Source organism: Aquarana catesbeiana, linkage group LG11 (assembly GCF_042186555.1).
Source record: "Aquarana catesbeiana isolate 2022-GZ linkage group LG11, ASM4218655v1, whole genome shotgun sequence".
Lineage (NCBI taxonomy): Eukaryota > Metazoa > Chordata > Amphibia > Anura > Ranidae > Aquarana > Aquarana catesbeiana.
In genome coordinates this window covers 281,367,746-281,383,620 of record NC_133334.1, presented here as the reverse complement: position 1 = coordinate 281,383,620, position 15,875 = coordinate 281,367,746, and the positions used below count along the sequence as shown (strand labels likewise).

The 15,875-nt window shown below is 47.6% G+C and overlaps 1 protein-coding gene across 1 annotated transcript in view; it reads right to left on the bottom strand.

Annotated features, from left to right (window-relative positions):
• CDH15 (cadherin 15) overlaps nucleotides 1-15,875 on the bottom strand; it is an 87,348-nt gene that overhangs the window by 17,741 nt on the left and 53,732 nt on the right. Inside the window, exons 6-9 of the mRNA XM_073605943.1 lie at nucleotides 12,418-12,546; nucleotides 10,520-10,705; nucleotides 8,319-8,572; nucleotides 5,288-5,430 (exon numbers count right to left, since the gene is read on the bottom strand). Of these exons, the coding sequence (XP_073462044.1) occupies nucleotides 5,288-5,430; nucleotides 8,319-8,572; nucleotides 10,520-10,705; nucleotides 12,418-12,546 (712 nt within the window). The remainder of the gene's footprint in view (nucleotides 1-5,287; nucleotides 5,431-8,318; nucleotides 8,573-10,519; nucleotides 10,706-12,417; nucleotides 12,547-15,875) is intronic.

The window sequence follows — 15,875 nt, the reverse complement described above, 5'->3', positions numbered from 1 at the left end:
AGGCAGACTGGAAATTGCCAATACTAAGGTGGTCAGCTGGAAGAGATGGAAGTTATCTATGAGGGAAAGGGTTGATCTGATTAAGACTTACCTGATTCCGATCTTTTTGTATGTCAGCTTTGTCTGCATCTTGCCAGTGTCTCTCTATGCTAGGGTCAGTAGTGTGTTCTTCCAGATGTTGTGGGGGAACAGACTGAACCCCATCAAGAGGAATGTCACCTATCTATCCAGGAGGGAGGGTGGCTTAGGTATGGTCAACCCAGTTCTTTTCTTTTCACTGCTTTTTCTCAAGTTTAATATTGGTAATATGCTTGCAGTGGAACCTCCTGGATGGGCAGGCATTTTTAGATCTTGGTTTAGGCCTTTTCTGCGACTTTGGGAAGAAGGTGGCCAAGTGAAGAATCTCAGGGGTCATCGTGGTCAGCTACCAGCCTATGTCGCTCCGTGCCTGAAGTTATTACGGCAGTGGCGATTGTCGGCTGAAGATCTCAGATCGGTTCCGAGGAAAGTCCTTATGAGTCGAGTCTTGAGCGAAGTCTTTCATGACCCACTGGCCTTAAGGGATTGCCCAGGCCCAGTTTTGAGGGCAGGGTTAAGACTTATTAATTTGGACAGAGTACCTCCTAAATTCAGGGATCTGGCCTGGATGTGCTTCCATGGGAGGCTCTATGTTAGGGGCAATTTGAAATTCCGCAGTGGGGTGGATCGTAGCTGTCCTCGGGAGGAGTGTGCAGGTGAGGAGGAGACTATGGACCATTTTCTGCTTCATTGCCCTTTTAACATAGAGGTGTACAAACAGGTGGGGCGGGCCCTCGGTGTTCCTTTCCTCTCCAGGCTGGGTTATGCTGAGTGGGTGTATGGAGCATTCAATACTGGTGGGGTTTTTTGTTTAGATACACTTTTTCTAGTTAGCCTAGTAGTCCGTTATTTCACCTGGAACGCACGGTGTCAGGTCAGCATTCGGCGTAAAATCCTTCCTGTTCAGGTGGTGGTGTATGACATTTTACATGAGGTGGAGAAAATTCGGGTACTTGAGAGAGACAAGCGGAGTCAGGGGGCTTGGTTGAAGGCGTGGAGGGGTTTCAAGCCTCCCTGACTGCCAGGAGTCTCTTTCCCGGGTGTGGCTGTCTGTCTCTTATCACCCTAGATTATTATTTTTTGGATTAATTTTTGATAAATGGCTGCGTACATAGGTGATGGGTTGTGCCTCTTGGGCCCTCTCTGCTGCTTTATGTAAATAATTTTGGTAGTGGATTATGTATATATTCTGAACATGGATGTGTATTCCTTGGATTTCTGTTGAAGTTTTGTACTATGGTTTTGTTTTTTACTTTTGTATAAAATTGGTTGCTTGATTCTTTTAATAAAAGATCAATAGTGTCCCATCATTGGTGTCAGTGGGAGGAATAGTGCCCCATCATTGGTATCAGTGGGAGGAATAGTGCCCCATCATTGGTATCAGTGGGCGGAATAGTGCCCCATCATTGGTATCAGTGGGAGGAATAGTGCCCCATCATTGGTATCAGTGGGCGGAATAGTGTCCCATCATTGGTATCAGTTGGAGGAATAGTGCCCCATCAATGGTATCAGTGGGCGGAATAGTGTCCCATCATTGGTATCAGTGGGAGGAATAGTGCCCCATCAATGGTATCAGTGGGCGGAATAGTGTCCCATCATTGGTATCAGTGGGAGGAATAGTGTCCCATCATTGGTATCAGTGGGCGGAATAGTGTCCCATCATTGGTATCAGTGGGCGGAATAGTGTCCCATCATTGGTATCAGTGGGCGGAATAGTGTCCCATCATTGGTATCAGTGGGCGGAATAGTGTCCCATCATTGGTATCAGTGGGAGGAATAGTGCCCCATCATTGGTATCAGTGGGAGGAATAGTGTCCCATCATTGGTATCAGTGGGAGGAATAATGCCCCATCATTGGTATCAGTGGGAGGAATAGTGCCCCATCATTGGTATCAGATGGAGGAATAGTGCCCCATCATTGGTAGCAGTGCCCCATCATTGGTATCAGTGGAGGGAATAGTGTCCCATCATTGGTATCAGTGGGAGGAATAGTGCCCCATCAATGGTATCAGTGGGCGGAATAGTGTCCCATTATTGGTATCAGTGGGAGGAATAGTGTCCCATCATTGGTATCAGTGGGCGGAATAGTGTCCCATCATTGGTATCAGTGGGCGGAATAGTGTCCCATCATTGGTATCAGTGGGCGGAATAGTGTCCCATCATTGGTATCAGTGGGCGGAATAGTGTCCCATCATTGGTATCAGTGGGAGGAATAGTGCCCCATCATTGGTATCAGTGGGCGGAATAGTGTCCCATCATTGGTATCAGTGGGCGGAATAGTGTCCCATCATTGGTATCAGTGGGCGGAATAGTGTCCCATCATTGGTATCAGTGGGAGGAATAGTGCCCCATCATTGGTATCAGTGGGAGGAATAGTGCCCCATCATTGGTAGCAGTGCCCCATCATTGGTATCAGTGGAGGGAATAGTGTCCCATCATTGGTATCAGTGGGAGGAATAGTGCCCCATTAATGGTATCAGTGGGCGGAATTGTGTCCCATCATTGGTATCAGTGGGAGGAATAGTGTCCCCATTATTGGTATCAGTGGGCGGAATAGTGTCCCATCATTGGTATCAGTGGGAGGAATAGTGTCCCATCATTGGTATCAGTGGGAGGAATAGTGTCCCATCATTGGTATCAGTGGGCGGAATAGTGTCCCATCATTGGTATCAGTGGGAGGAATAGTGCCCCATTAATGGTATCAGTGGGCGGAATAGTGTCCCATCATTGGTATCAGTGGGAGGAATAGTGTCCCCATTATTGGTATCAGTGGGCGGAATAGTGTCCCATCATTGGTATCAGTGGGAGGAATAGTGTCCCATCATTGGTATCAGTGGGAGGAATAGTGTCCCATCATTGGTATCAGTGGGAGGAATAGTGTCCCATCATTGGTATCAGTGGGCGGAATAATGTCCCATCATTGGTATCAGTGGGAGGAATAGTGTCCCATCATTGGTATCAGTGGGAGGAATAGTGTCCCATCATTGGTGTCAGTGGGAGGAATAGTGTCCCATCATTGGTATCAGTGGGAGGAATAGTGTCCCATCATTGGTATCAGTGGGCGGAATAGTGTCCCATCATTGGTATCAGTGGGCGGAATAGTGTCCCATCATTGGTATCAGTGGGAGGAATAGTGCCCCATCATTGGTATCAGTGGGAGGAATAGTGTCCCATCATTGGTATCAGTGGGAGGAATAATGCCCCATCATTGGTATCAGTGGGAGGAATAGTGCCCCATCATTGGTATCAGATGGAGGAATAGTGCCCCATCATTGGTGTCAGTGGGAGGAATAGTGTCCCATCATTGGTATCAGTGGGAGGAATAGTGTCCCATCATTGGTATCAGTGGGAGGAATAGTGCCCCATCATTGGTATCAGTGGGAGGAATAGTGCCCCATCATTGGTGTCAGTGGGAGGAATAGTGCCCCATCATTGGTGTCAGTGGGAGGAATAGTGCCCCATCATTGGTGTCAGTGGGAGGAATAGTGCCCCATCATTGGTGTCAGTGGGAGGAATAGTGCCCCATCATTGGTGTCAGTGGTAGGAATAGTGTCCCATCATTGGTGTCAGTGGTAGGAATAGTGTCCCATCATTGGTGTCAGTGGGGGGAATAGTGTCCCATCATTGGTGTCAGTGGGAGGAATAGTGTCCCATCATTGGTGTCAGTGGGAGGAATAGTGTCCCATCATTGGTGTCAGTGGGGGGAATAGTGTCCCATCATTGGTGTCAGTGGGAGGAATAGTGTCCCCATTATTGGTATCAGTGGGCGGAATAGTGTCCCATCATTGGTATCAGTGGGAGGAATAGTGTCCCATCATTGGTATCAGTGGGAGGAATAGTGTCCCATCATTGGTATCAGTGGGCGGAATAGTGTCCCATCATTGGTATCAGTGGGAGGAATAGTGCCCCATTAATGGTATCAGTGGGCGGAATAGTGTCCCATCATTGGTATCAGTGGGAGGAATAGTGTCCCCATTATTGGTATCAGTGGGCGGAATAGTGTCCCATCATTGGTATCAGTGGGAGGAATAGTGTCCCATCATTGGTATCAGTGGGAGGAATAGTGTCCCATCATTGGTATCAGTGGGAGGAATAGTGTCCCATCATTGGTATCAGTGGGCGGAATAATGTCCCATCATTGGTATCAGTGGGAGGAATAGTGTCCCATCATTGGTATCAGTGGGAGGAATAGTGTCCCATCATTGGTGTCAGTGGGAGGAATAGTGTCCCATCATTGGTATCAGTGGGAGGAATAGTGTCCCATCATTGGTATCAGTGGGCGGAATAGTGTCCCATCATTGGTATCAGTGGGCGGAATAGTGTCCCATCATTGGTATCAGTGGGAGGAATAGTGCCCCATCATTGGTATCAGTGGGAGGAATAGTGTCCCATCATTGGTATCAGTGGGAGGAATAATGCCCCATCATTGGTATCAGTGGGAGGAATAGTGCCCCATCATTGGTATCAGATGGAGGAATAGTGCCCCATCATTGGTGTCAGTGGGAGGAATAGTGTCCCATCATTGGTATCAGTGGGAGGAATAGTGTCCCATCATTGGTATCAGTGGGAGGAATAGTGCCCCATCATTGGTATCAGTGGGAGGAATAGTGCCCCATCATTGGTGTCAGTGGGAGGAATAGTGCCCCATCATTGGTGTCAGTGGGAGGAATAGTGCCCCATCATTGGTGTCAGTGGGAGGAATAGTGCCCCATCATTGGTGTCAGTGGGAGGAATAGTGCCCCATCATTGGTGTCAGTGGTAGGAATAGTGTCCCATCATTGGTGTCAGTGGTAGGAATAGTGTCCCATCATTGGTGTCAGTGGGGGGAATAGTGTCCCATCATTGGTGTCAGTGGGAGGAATAGTGTCCCATCATTGGTGTCAGTGGGAGGAATAGTGTCCCATCATTGGTGTCAGTGGGGGGAATAGTGTCCCATCATTGGTGTCAGTGGGAGGAATAGTGTCCCATCATTGGTGTCAGTGGTAGGAATAGTGTCCCATCATTGGTATCAGTGGGAGGAATAGTGTCCCATCATTGGTATCAGTGAGAGGAATAGTGTCCCATCATTGGTGTCAGTGGGAGGAATAGTGTCCCATCATTGGTGTCAGTGGGAGGAATAGTGTCCCATCATTGGTATCAGTGGGAGGAATAGTGTCCCATCATTGGTGTCAGTGGGAGGAATAGTGCCCCATCATTTAGGATTTCTCACCATTGTCGGTGGCTCTGATCAGCGCCGTGTACCACCCCCCCTGCAGGAAGGGGGATTTTGGGTCCATGGTGAAGGTGGTCCAAATCTTTCCAGTCTGTGGATCCAAGAGCAGCCAATTTGCCGGGTCGGAGACCAGAGAGTACCTGGAGGAGGAGGAGGAGAAGACGGTGATTTATGATTGGACAGCTCTGTAATATCAGACATTTCACAGTTCCTGGAATTTGTCTCCACCACAAATGTGCTTTTAGCAGCCTAAAACAACAATCTGCACCAATCACCATGCAGCGTGGACACAGAATCTCCCTTATTTCGGGGGAAGGGTTTTAGGAAGGTTGCTCCTATATTTGGATTATAAATGACTTTGCAGATCTTTGCTGTGAATTGTTGGTAACTAAATACACAATGCAATCCTTTAGGGCGTTAGTAACATGCAGCTTTAGCCTGCATTGGGCCTCGTTCACACGGGGCGTATCAATGTGTACACCCATGCAAGGGTCAGCTTGGCCCACACAGGATGCACAGGTGTTCCGTACAAAAAGTGCAAACTGAATGTGAATAGGAGTGGTGTTATAATCATCAATTAGCTGCTGCACCTGCAGGGCTCTAATGAGGAAAGTGTCAGGGTCTGCATCCCTTTAGATGTAATTTTCCTTTGGGAGTATCTCAGCAAAAAAAAAAAAAACATTTCTGTTGCAGGGGATGCCCTACATTTGACACCCGTGGCAAGGTCTATCTTTGCCCACAGAGAATGCACAGGTGTCAGATTTTGGGCATCCCCTGGAACACAAATTTTATTTTTGGTGAGATTCTCCCAAAGGAGTATCTCACCAGCAGCCGCTGGTCCGTATTTGACACCCTGTGTCACCAAAACCAGACCGCGTGTATTTAGGGACACACACCCACACCTGCATGGATGTTAAATTGGGACTAGTGGCTGTGTCCGGATTGGCTTTGATTGGGTCTCCACTACGGTAACCTGGGGCCCTTTACTACGATCCCACAACGGCCCTTTCACATGTTCTGCAGGGAGCTTCCTTCCTACTGTATTGGGGCCCCCCAGGGAGGCAGAAAACAAGAGATATATGTCACCAGCATACCAAGAAAATATAAGGAAAGCAGTGGGAGAACTATCAGGGTTGCAATGGTTGTCTTGCCTCCGGGCCCTGGTGTTCTGCCACTGTGGGGTTCCCCAGCCTCCTCTTGCTGTCCTGCCCCTGCTATTGACTGCTCTGGTCTGGCATCTCTTGGAATTTACAGGCTGATTCTCCTGTCCTAAGGACGGGAGAAATCAGTCTGTTTTTTCAGTAACTGAGAGTCCTGGTGGAATCCTTCCTGCAACTCGCTCTTCTCCCTGCCAATGAGGATGAAGGGGAAGGAGCAGATCGGGCGGCTGTGGTTGTGTGAGCGCTCGCATTATGCAGTGTCAGCGAGCAGAGGGAGGGGGGAGGAATCACCCACAGGAGCTGACTGGGGACGCTCTCCCTCTTAGACATTGCCTTTTTGTAAAAAAAAAAATAAATTTTTTTTAATTGGGGGGCACATGGTGGGGCACAGCATAATGTTGGGGGGGTCAGGGCCCCCTCTGGGCCCCCCCCTAGGGACGCCATTGTTTAAGACCTCATATCTCTTCACAAAGAGGACCTGTCACTGTCTATTGCTGTCAAAAGGATGTTTACATTCCTTGTGACAGCAATAAATGTGATTAAAAAAATAAAAAGCAACAGTGTAAAATAAAAAAATAAATTAATAATGTTAAAAAAAAAAAAAAATTGAAAGTGCCTCTGTCCCCCGTGCTCGCACGCAAAGACGAATGCACACGTCGGCCCCGCGCAACACGCAAACAGCGATCGTCCAACGTAAATATGTAAACAAAAAGTGCCAGAAAAGGCCCAGTCTGGTGATTTCATATAAATCTCATAGCGATATCCCAGTTTTCAATTCATCTGTTTCAGCATTGGGAAGCCATTAACTGCCATGTTGGAAAAGCCCGGGCCCCAAAGTTGTCATTGGGAAACCATTAACTGCCATGTTGGAAAAGCCAGGGCTCCAAAGTTGTCATTGGGAAGCCATTAACTGCCATGTTGGAAAAGCCCGGGCCCCAAAGTTGTCATTGGGAAACCATTAACTGCCATGTTGGAAAAGCCAGGGCTCCAAAGTTGTCATTGGGAAGCCATTAACTGCCATGTTGGAAAAGCCCGGGCCCCAAAGTTGTCATTGGAAAGCCATTAACTGCCATGTTGGAAAAGCCCCGGCCCCAAAGTTGTCATTGGGAAGCCATTAACTGACATGTTGGAAAAGCCCGGGCCCCAAAGTTGCCATTGGAAAGCCATTAACTGCCATGTTGGAAAAGCCCGGGCCCCAAAGTTGTCATTGGGAAGCCATTAACTGACATGTTGGAAAAGCCCGGGCCCCAAAGTTGCCATTGGAAAGCCATTAACTGCCATGTTGGAAAAGCCCCGGCCCCAAAGTTGTCATTGGGAAGCCATTAACTGACATGTTGGAAAAGCCCGGGCCCCAAAGTTGCCATTGGAAAGCCATTAACTGCCATGTTGGAAAAGACCGGGCCCCAAAGTTGTCATTGGAAAGCCATTAACTGACATGTTGGAAAAGCCCGGGCCCCAAAGTTGTCATTGGGAAGCCATTAACTGACATGTTGGAAAAGCCCGGGCCCCAAAGTTGTCATTGGGAAGCCATTAACTGACATGTTGGAAAAGCCCGGGCCCCAAAGTTGTCATTGGGAAGCCATTAACTGCCATGTTGGAAAAGCCCGGGCCCCTAAGTTGTCATTGGAAAGCCATTAACTGCCATGTTGGAAAAGCCCGGGCCCCAAAGTTGTCATTGGAAAGCCATTAACTGCCATGTTGGAAAAGCCCGGGCCCCAAAGTTGTCATTGGAAAGCCATTAACTGCCATGTTGGAAAAGCCTGGGCCCCAAAGTTGTCATTGGAAAGCCTTTAACTGCCATTGCTAAGCTCAGACATTAATAATGGATCTATGGTGCCAACATCACAGCATGTGGGACAACGTCTCACCGGATGTCCTGGGCCAGACCACTGTCCGGATCTACAGCGACGTACACCGCGACATCACTCCCCGGGGGGCTCCCCTCTTTCACTCTCGCCATCATGGGATTTTCCAGGAAGACGGGGGGCTCATTCAAATTCTTCACAATCACAGTTACGCCCGCTTTGGAGCGGGAAGTGCGGGGAACAGAGGGAAGGAGCTGGGCCTCGTTCTGAACGGACACGGTCAGGTTATACATGGCCGTCCCCTCGTGATCTAGAGGCTGCAGAATACAAGAGAGAGACGTTTACTGAGCTCTGTGATACCATTGGTTATAATATAATACAGTGCGAAAAAAAAACACCTGGAAAACATGACTTGTATGAGACTTGTGAAGCTCCTGCTGCAATACTCACCTCCTATCCAGTGCTGTACTCTGCAGACTTACCACTGAGAGATCCAGCACTGCCGGTCTTCTTCGAGGTTGGATGATGTCTAGTGTCATTCCACCCGCTTCCCCCAGACAGTTGTACTGACAGTAGAAGGAAGCAGAGAATGGCGCTGACGTCATCACGTCATAGGTTCATGTTACAGGAGGTGGTGTCAGTAGCTTGTACTTACCATCCTTGTGAACCACCCTCTAAAAAGGTAAATATTGGGAAAAAATATATAATTGCCATGGCTAATGGTAACTATGGCTTCTTTTTACAAACTATTCTACGCAGGGATGGAATTTTCAACTTCACCTAAAATGTTGTCCTTTCTTACTTAATTTTATTTATCAAGTTCCTTCCTCCCCGCCGATCATCTTCTCCGATTCCACCGACCTTCTCATTTTATTACTTTATCTTTTCTTTTTCCTTTTTAATCTCTCTTTTTCTATCTTACGTCTCTTTTTTTCAATATTCAAATATAGGTTGTACTTCGTTTGCTTTTTCCATTTACCTTCCTGTACATATTATTATTTCCTTTTCCATTATATTTTTAAAATTTATTTCCCAATTTATTTTATTTATTTATTTTTCTCTTCCTTGTGTTTTGTTTTGTTTTTGTTTTTTTTTTTGTTACACATTATTTATGCAAAAATACATAGTAACAAATGATAATTCATTTACCTTTTCGTATGTCTTTTTAAGATTTAGTATTTGTCATACAATAAACGTTTGAGTGATATTTTGTCTTCTCTCTTGTGTGACATGGAGATGAGTGAGGGGGGAAGATGCCCCCCCCCCCCACCCGTCTCCATATCAATGCAGGGCAGAAGGGACGTCAAAACCTCACTTTCACCCATAGCTCTTAAAGGGCCTTTTTTTTTTTTTTTTTTTTTTTGTGTATTTTTTTTAAATGACAACAATTTTTTTTTTTTATTGCAATTTAGTGTAAATATGAGATGTGACGTCTTTTTGACCCCCCAGATCTCATATTTAAGTGGACCTGTCATGCTTTTTTTCAAGGGATGTTTACATTCCTTGTAATAGGAAGTAAAGTGACACTTTTTTTGTTAAAGAACAGTGTAAAAATAAAAAAATAAAAGGTAAAATAAATAAGAAAAAAAAAATTTTTTATAACCGACGAGCTCGCGTGCAGAAGCGAACGCATAAGTGAGTAGCGCCTGCATATGAAAGCGGTGTTCAAACCACACATGTGAGGTATCGCCGCAATCGGTAGAGCGAGAGCAATAATTCTAGCCCTAGACCTCCTCTGTAACTCGAAAAGTGCAACCTGTAGAATTTTTTAAAATGTCGCCATTGCACAAGCGGGCGCAATTTTGAAGCGTGACATGTTGGGTATCAATTTACTCGGCGTAACATTATCTTTCACAATATAAAAAAAAAAATTGGTCTTACTTTACCGTAGTCTTTTTTTTTTATTCAAAAAAGTGTATTTTTTCCCAAAAAAGTGCGCTTGTAAGACCGCTGCGCAAATACGTTGTGACAGAAAGTATTGCAACGACCTCAAATGTATTCTCTAGGGCGTTAGACAAAAAATGTATAATGTTTGGGGGTTCTAAGAAATTTTCTAGCAAAAAAAAACTGTTTTTAACTTGTAAACAACAAACCTCAGAAAGAGGCTCGGTCCTTAAGTAAGCGCGTTCTTGCTGCTAAACCTCCCCCAAGTACCCCCGGCCCGGCCTGCTGATGACAGCACAGAACATACAACCTATAATGATGACGGACACTGACCCCCCCCCCCATGTATGGTCCAATGTAAGTTTGGATACTGCGATTACCTTGACGACAGATAGGATCCCCTCATTGGTCTGGGGGTCTGTATGAATTGCAAAAGCACCCTGGGGGTCCCCAGCGGTGATAGAGAATTGCACCAGCCAGTTGGGGGAGCCGCGGAGGTCTCGGTCCGTGACGCTCACTCTGCCGATATCCACGCCGCTGGTCTGTTCAGGAACCTCCAGGAGGAACTGCAAACACAATGAAGAGCAAAAAGGAAATGAGACGGGAAAACTACAAATATAAAAGAGACTTTCATTTGCTGTCTGTATACAAAAAGAAAACAAAATTGCTCCTGCGCTCAAAAGATTGCCGCGTGGTTAGCAGGGAAGAAGCTCTCTGCAAATCCCACCACCGCATCGGCTGTGCTGCCACTCAGGTCAGGGGGAACCCAGAAGAAACTATAAAAGAGAAGCAGAAAACAGGGGGGCACACCAGCCTTGCGTATCACCTTTATAACATTAAAATGTATTTATGGGTAAAAGTATCAAACTCACAAATGAGCAATGAAAAAAAGCAAATACAAAAGTCTATCAAATGCATCTTCATCTTCATGCATTTGATGGACAGTCCGGCAACCCACCCCACACAGTCCGGCAACCCACCCCACACAGTCCGGCAACCCACTCCAGACAGTCCGGCAACCCACCCCACACAGTCCGGCAACCCACCCCAGACAGTCTGGCAACCCACCCCACACAGTCCGGCAACCCACCCCACACAGTCCGGCAACCCACTCCAGACAGTCCGGCAACCCACCCCACACAGTCCGGCAACCCACCCCAGACAGTCTGGCAACCCACCCCACACAGTCCGGCAACCCACCCCACACAGTCCGGCAACCCACCCCACACAGTCCGGCAACCCACCCCACACAGTCCGGCAACCCACCCCACACAGTCCGGCAACCCACCCCACACAGTCCGGCAACCCACCCCACACAGTCCGGCAACCCACCCCACACAGTCCGGCAACCCACCCCACACAGTCCGGCAACCCACCCCACACAGTCCAGCAACCCACTCCAGACAGTCTGTCAACCCACCCCACACAGTCTGGCAACCCACTCCAGACAGTCCAGCAACCCACCCCACACAGTCCGGCAACCCACCCCACACAGTCCGGCAACCCACTTCAGACAGTCCGGCAACCCACTTCAGACAGTCCGGCAACCCACTCCAGACAGTCTGTCAACCCACCCCACACAGTCCAGCAACCCACCCCACACAGTCCAGCAACCCACTCCAGACAGTCTGTCAACCCACCCCACACAGTCCGGCAACCCACTCCAGACAGTCCGGCAACCCACCCCACACAGTCCGGCAACCCACCCCACACAGACCGGCAACCCACTTCAGACAGTCCGGCAACCCACTTCAGACAGTCCGGCAACCCACCCCACACAGTCCAGCAACCCACCCCAGACAGTCCGGCAACCCACTCCAGACAGTCCGGCAACCCACCCCACACAGTCCGGCAACAAGCCATTAGAAAAGTCATCATAAGACAAAACTCATACAAAGTTCCAGCAGTCTGAAAAGTCAAATTCATTTATCTTCATAGATTTCTTGAGGATTGTTGATGATAAATATTTCTGTCCAAAGTAGAGAAGCTTCTCCAACCCAGTCTGCAGGAGGGCCACCATATTCCCTCTGACCATGAACCTGTACAAGATTAAAATTACACCTTTCCATCCACTCCGGAGCTTTATTGTCCTTATTCAGAGAAATAATCCAAGCCTCGCTCTCAGCGTTCATCAAGTTGGTGTCCATCATTAGAGAATGATCCATAATCAGTGGGTAGGAGGCTTGTCCCTAGTCCTCTCTAGAAGCCCCCGTCCTGGTTGGCTCTGTCACAGCCAGCATCATTTAATTCACTTCCTCTGAGCCCGGATGTGCCTTACCTCACTCTGTGTGAACTCCGGAGCGTTGTCATTGAGATCTCCTATAGAAATGACGACTCTGGCACTGTTGGCGAGCCCTTCCCCCATCATATCGGCCGCTTGGACAGTAAGGTTGTACGATCCCACTGACTGCAGAGACAAAGAGAGGAATTAATTTCTATAGCGCCAACATATTCCATAGAGAGTACAGAGCAATCTGCATCCATCTAATATTCCTAATACAACTAGAAATACTAATCAGTTCACAGACCTGTATATATGTGTTTGGACCTAAAGGAGGACCCTGCAAAAACACAGGAAACTGGCTATTAAAACTCGAGTACCAACACAGCATAGCCAATCCATGGCTAATCCCTGTGTCTTATGTAGGCAATGAGCTCAGCGAGGCAATAGTGAGGAACTAAGGTGTGTGTACAGGGTGTGCTGGGTGTGCCTGGGCACACCCTAATCACCCCGTGTGATGCAGATTCCCCCTGCTACTCAGGCCCCCCCATGTCTTCCCCATCCCCCGCAGTGCTGACAGCTTCCGTCCTCCTCTCTCCTACCAGCTGCTGTGGGGGATGTTTCAGGATGGGGAATTCCTGAATAAATACAGTGAGTGATCAGTACTTATCACTCTTGTGTCCATTCACAACTGAAGCATATTAAGCTATGTTTACAATGCTTCAGTATGTGAATGAACAGGAAACCGCTTAGCATAGAACACTAAGGAATCTGTATCCTTAGTCCCTTTCTCTGTCTCAAAAGTGAGACATCAGGAGTCTGTTTAGACCACTAATATTTCATTAATTTTTTTTTTAGACCACTAATAAAGCCGCCCCCCCCCCCATGCGGTTCCAAAAAATTGTAAAAAAAATAATAATATGTAATAATGAATAATATTGTAAATATTATTCCTTGGTTCCATCCCCCTACCCACCTTCGAGGAACATTCCTTGGTTCCGTCCCCTACCCACCTCCAAGGAACATCCTTTGGTTCCATCCCCCTACCCACCTCCGAGGACCATTCCTTGGTTCCATCCCCTACCCACCTCCGAGGAACGTTCCTTGGTTCCACCCCCTACCCACCTCCGAGGAACGTTCCTTGGTTCCACCCCCTACCCACCTCCGAGGAACATTCCTTGGTTCCATTCCCTACCCACCTCTAAGGAACATTCCTTGGTTCTGCCCACCTCCGAGGACCATTCCTTGGTTCCACCCCCTACCCACCTCGGGGGACCATTCCTTGGTTCTACCCCCTACCTACCTCCGAGGACCATTCCTTGGTTCCACCACCTACCCACCTCCCAGTATCACCCCTTTTGGGGAAAATACAGAACAAAGTATCGATTTGTGGTCTTGAGTAGGGATGAGCCGAACACCCCCCGGTTCGGTTCGCACCAGAACCTGCGAACGGACCGAAAGTTCGCACGAACGTTAGAACCCCATTGACGTCTATGGGACTCGAACGTTCGAAATCAAAAGTGCTCATTTTAAAGGCTAATTTGCATGGTATTGTCCTAAAAAGGGTTTGGGGACCCGGGTCCTACCCCAGGGGACATGTATTAATGCAAAAAAAACTTTTAAAAACGGCCGTTTTTTCGGGAGCAGTGATTTTAATGATGCTTAAAGTAAAAAAAAAAAAAAAGTGAAATATTCCTTTAAATATCGTACCTGAGGGGTGTCTATAGTATGCCTGTAAAGTGACGTGTGTTTCCCGTGTTTAGAACAGTCCCTGCACCAAATGTCATTTTTAAAGGAAAAAATCTCATTTAAAACTGCTTGCGGGTTTAATGTAATGTCGGGTCCTGGCAATATGGATGAAAATCAGTGAGACAAATGGCATGGTTACCCCCCAGTCCATTACCAGGCCCTTTGGGTCTTGTATGGATATTAAGGGGAACCCCGCACCCAAATTAAAATAAGGAAAGGTGTGGGGCCACCAGGCCCTATATACTCTGAACAGCAGTATACAGGCTGTAGGTTTGTTGTTAAGTAGAATCTCTTTGTAATTTTGAACGGGTACATTTTTAACGTGTTTAGCTCCAGCCAAAAAATCTTTTTTAAGCTTTTTGGAAAACATAGGGAAGGGTTATCACCCCTGTGACATTTGTTTTGCTGTCTTTCCTCCTCTTCAGAAGATTTCACCTCACTTTTTGTCCCAATGGATTGGAAAGCATCAGTGGAAAGGAGAAATGTTTTTCCCATATTAACTCTTACAGGAGAGAATTTCCCTTCCTAGGGGTAGATTTCATCTCACTTCCTGTTGTCTCCTTCCGTTTGCAAGTAGGAGTCGTTTGTAAGTTAGTTGTTTGAAAGTAGGGTCCTGCCCTATATACTCAGCAGAAATTTGGGCCTTAGGTGTTGCTGTGGCCACAACACTGTAAGCCCTCACAGGGCTCTGCTGTGAAATATTAGATCAAGAATTGTAATTACATGCCCCTGTTGAACAGGAGCTGAAAAATTAGGCCTTAGGCACTGGTGCTGGTGCCACAACACTGCAACCCCTCACAGACACTCTAGTTGGAATGCAGGAACGAGCCCTGCTGCAAAGTATTACATCAAAAATCGTAATTACACGCCCCTGTTAAACAGGGGCTGAAAAATTGTGCCTTAGGCACTGGTGGTGGCGCCCAGAACCAAAAATGCTCTTACAAGCTATCAGCGTGATGATTGAGGAGGAAGAGGATAATTACTCAGGGATAGTCACTCAGCATCAGCATAGGCAGTCTTTGAAGGGATCTGAGATTTCAAAAAAAATTATTCAGTTACATCAGCATCAGGTGCTTGGTAGCTGGTGGTGATCCAAGACTCATTCATTTTTATGAAGGTCAGTCGATCGACCGAGTCAGTGGACAGACGCACCCTGTGATCGGTTACCACGCCTCCAGCAGCACTGAATGTGCGTTCCGAAAGAACGCTGGATGCAGGACAGGCCAGTAGCTCAATTGCATACTGTGCAAGCTCTGGCCAGTGATCCATCCTCAAGACCCAGTAACCCAGAGGATTTTCGGTGGGAAAGGTGTCCAAGTCTGATCTTGCCCCTAGGTATTCCTGCACCATGTAAAACAGACGCTGGCGATGGTTGCTGGAACCGATCATACCTTGGGGCTGCGGACCAAAAAATTGTCTGAACGCATTGGTCAGACGGCCACCTTCTCCACCTCTCCTTCTTTGACTGACCGAAGCCTCAGCAACACGTTGTCCAGAAACAGGAGTTTTTTAACCTCCCAGTCTCTGGGAACGCGTTGCACAGACCTTTCTGCAAGGCCTCCCGAAGATGTTTCATCCTCTGCTCCCTCTGCGATGGCAAAATAAGGTCCGCAACCTTACCCTTGTAACGTGGATCAAGGAGGGTTGCCAGCCAGTATTGGTCCTTCTCCTTGATACCACGAATACGAGGATCCTTACGCAGGCTTTGCAGGATCAGGGAGGCCATGCAGCGTAGGTTTGCTGAGGCATTCGGTCCGGAGTCCTCT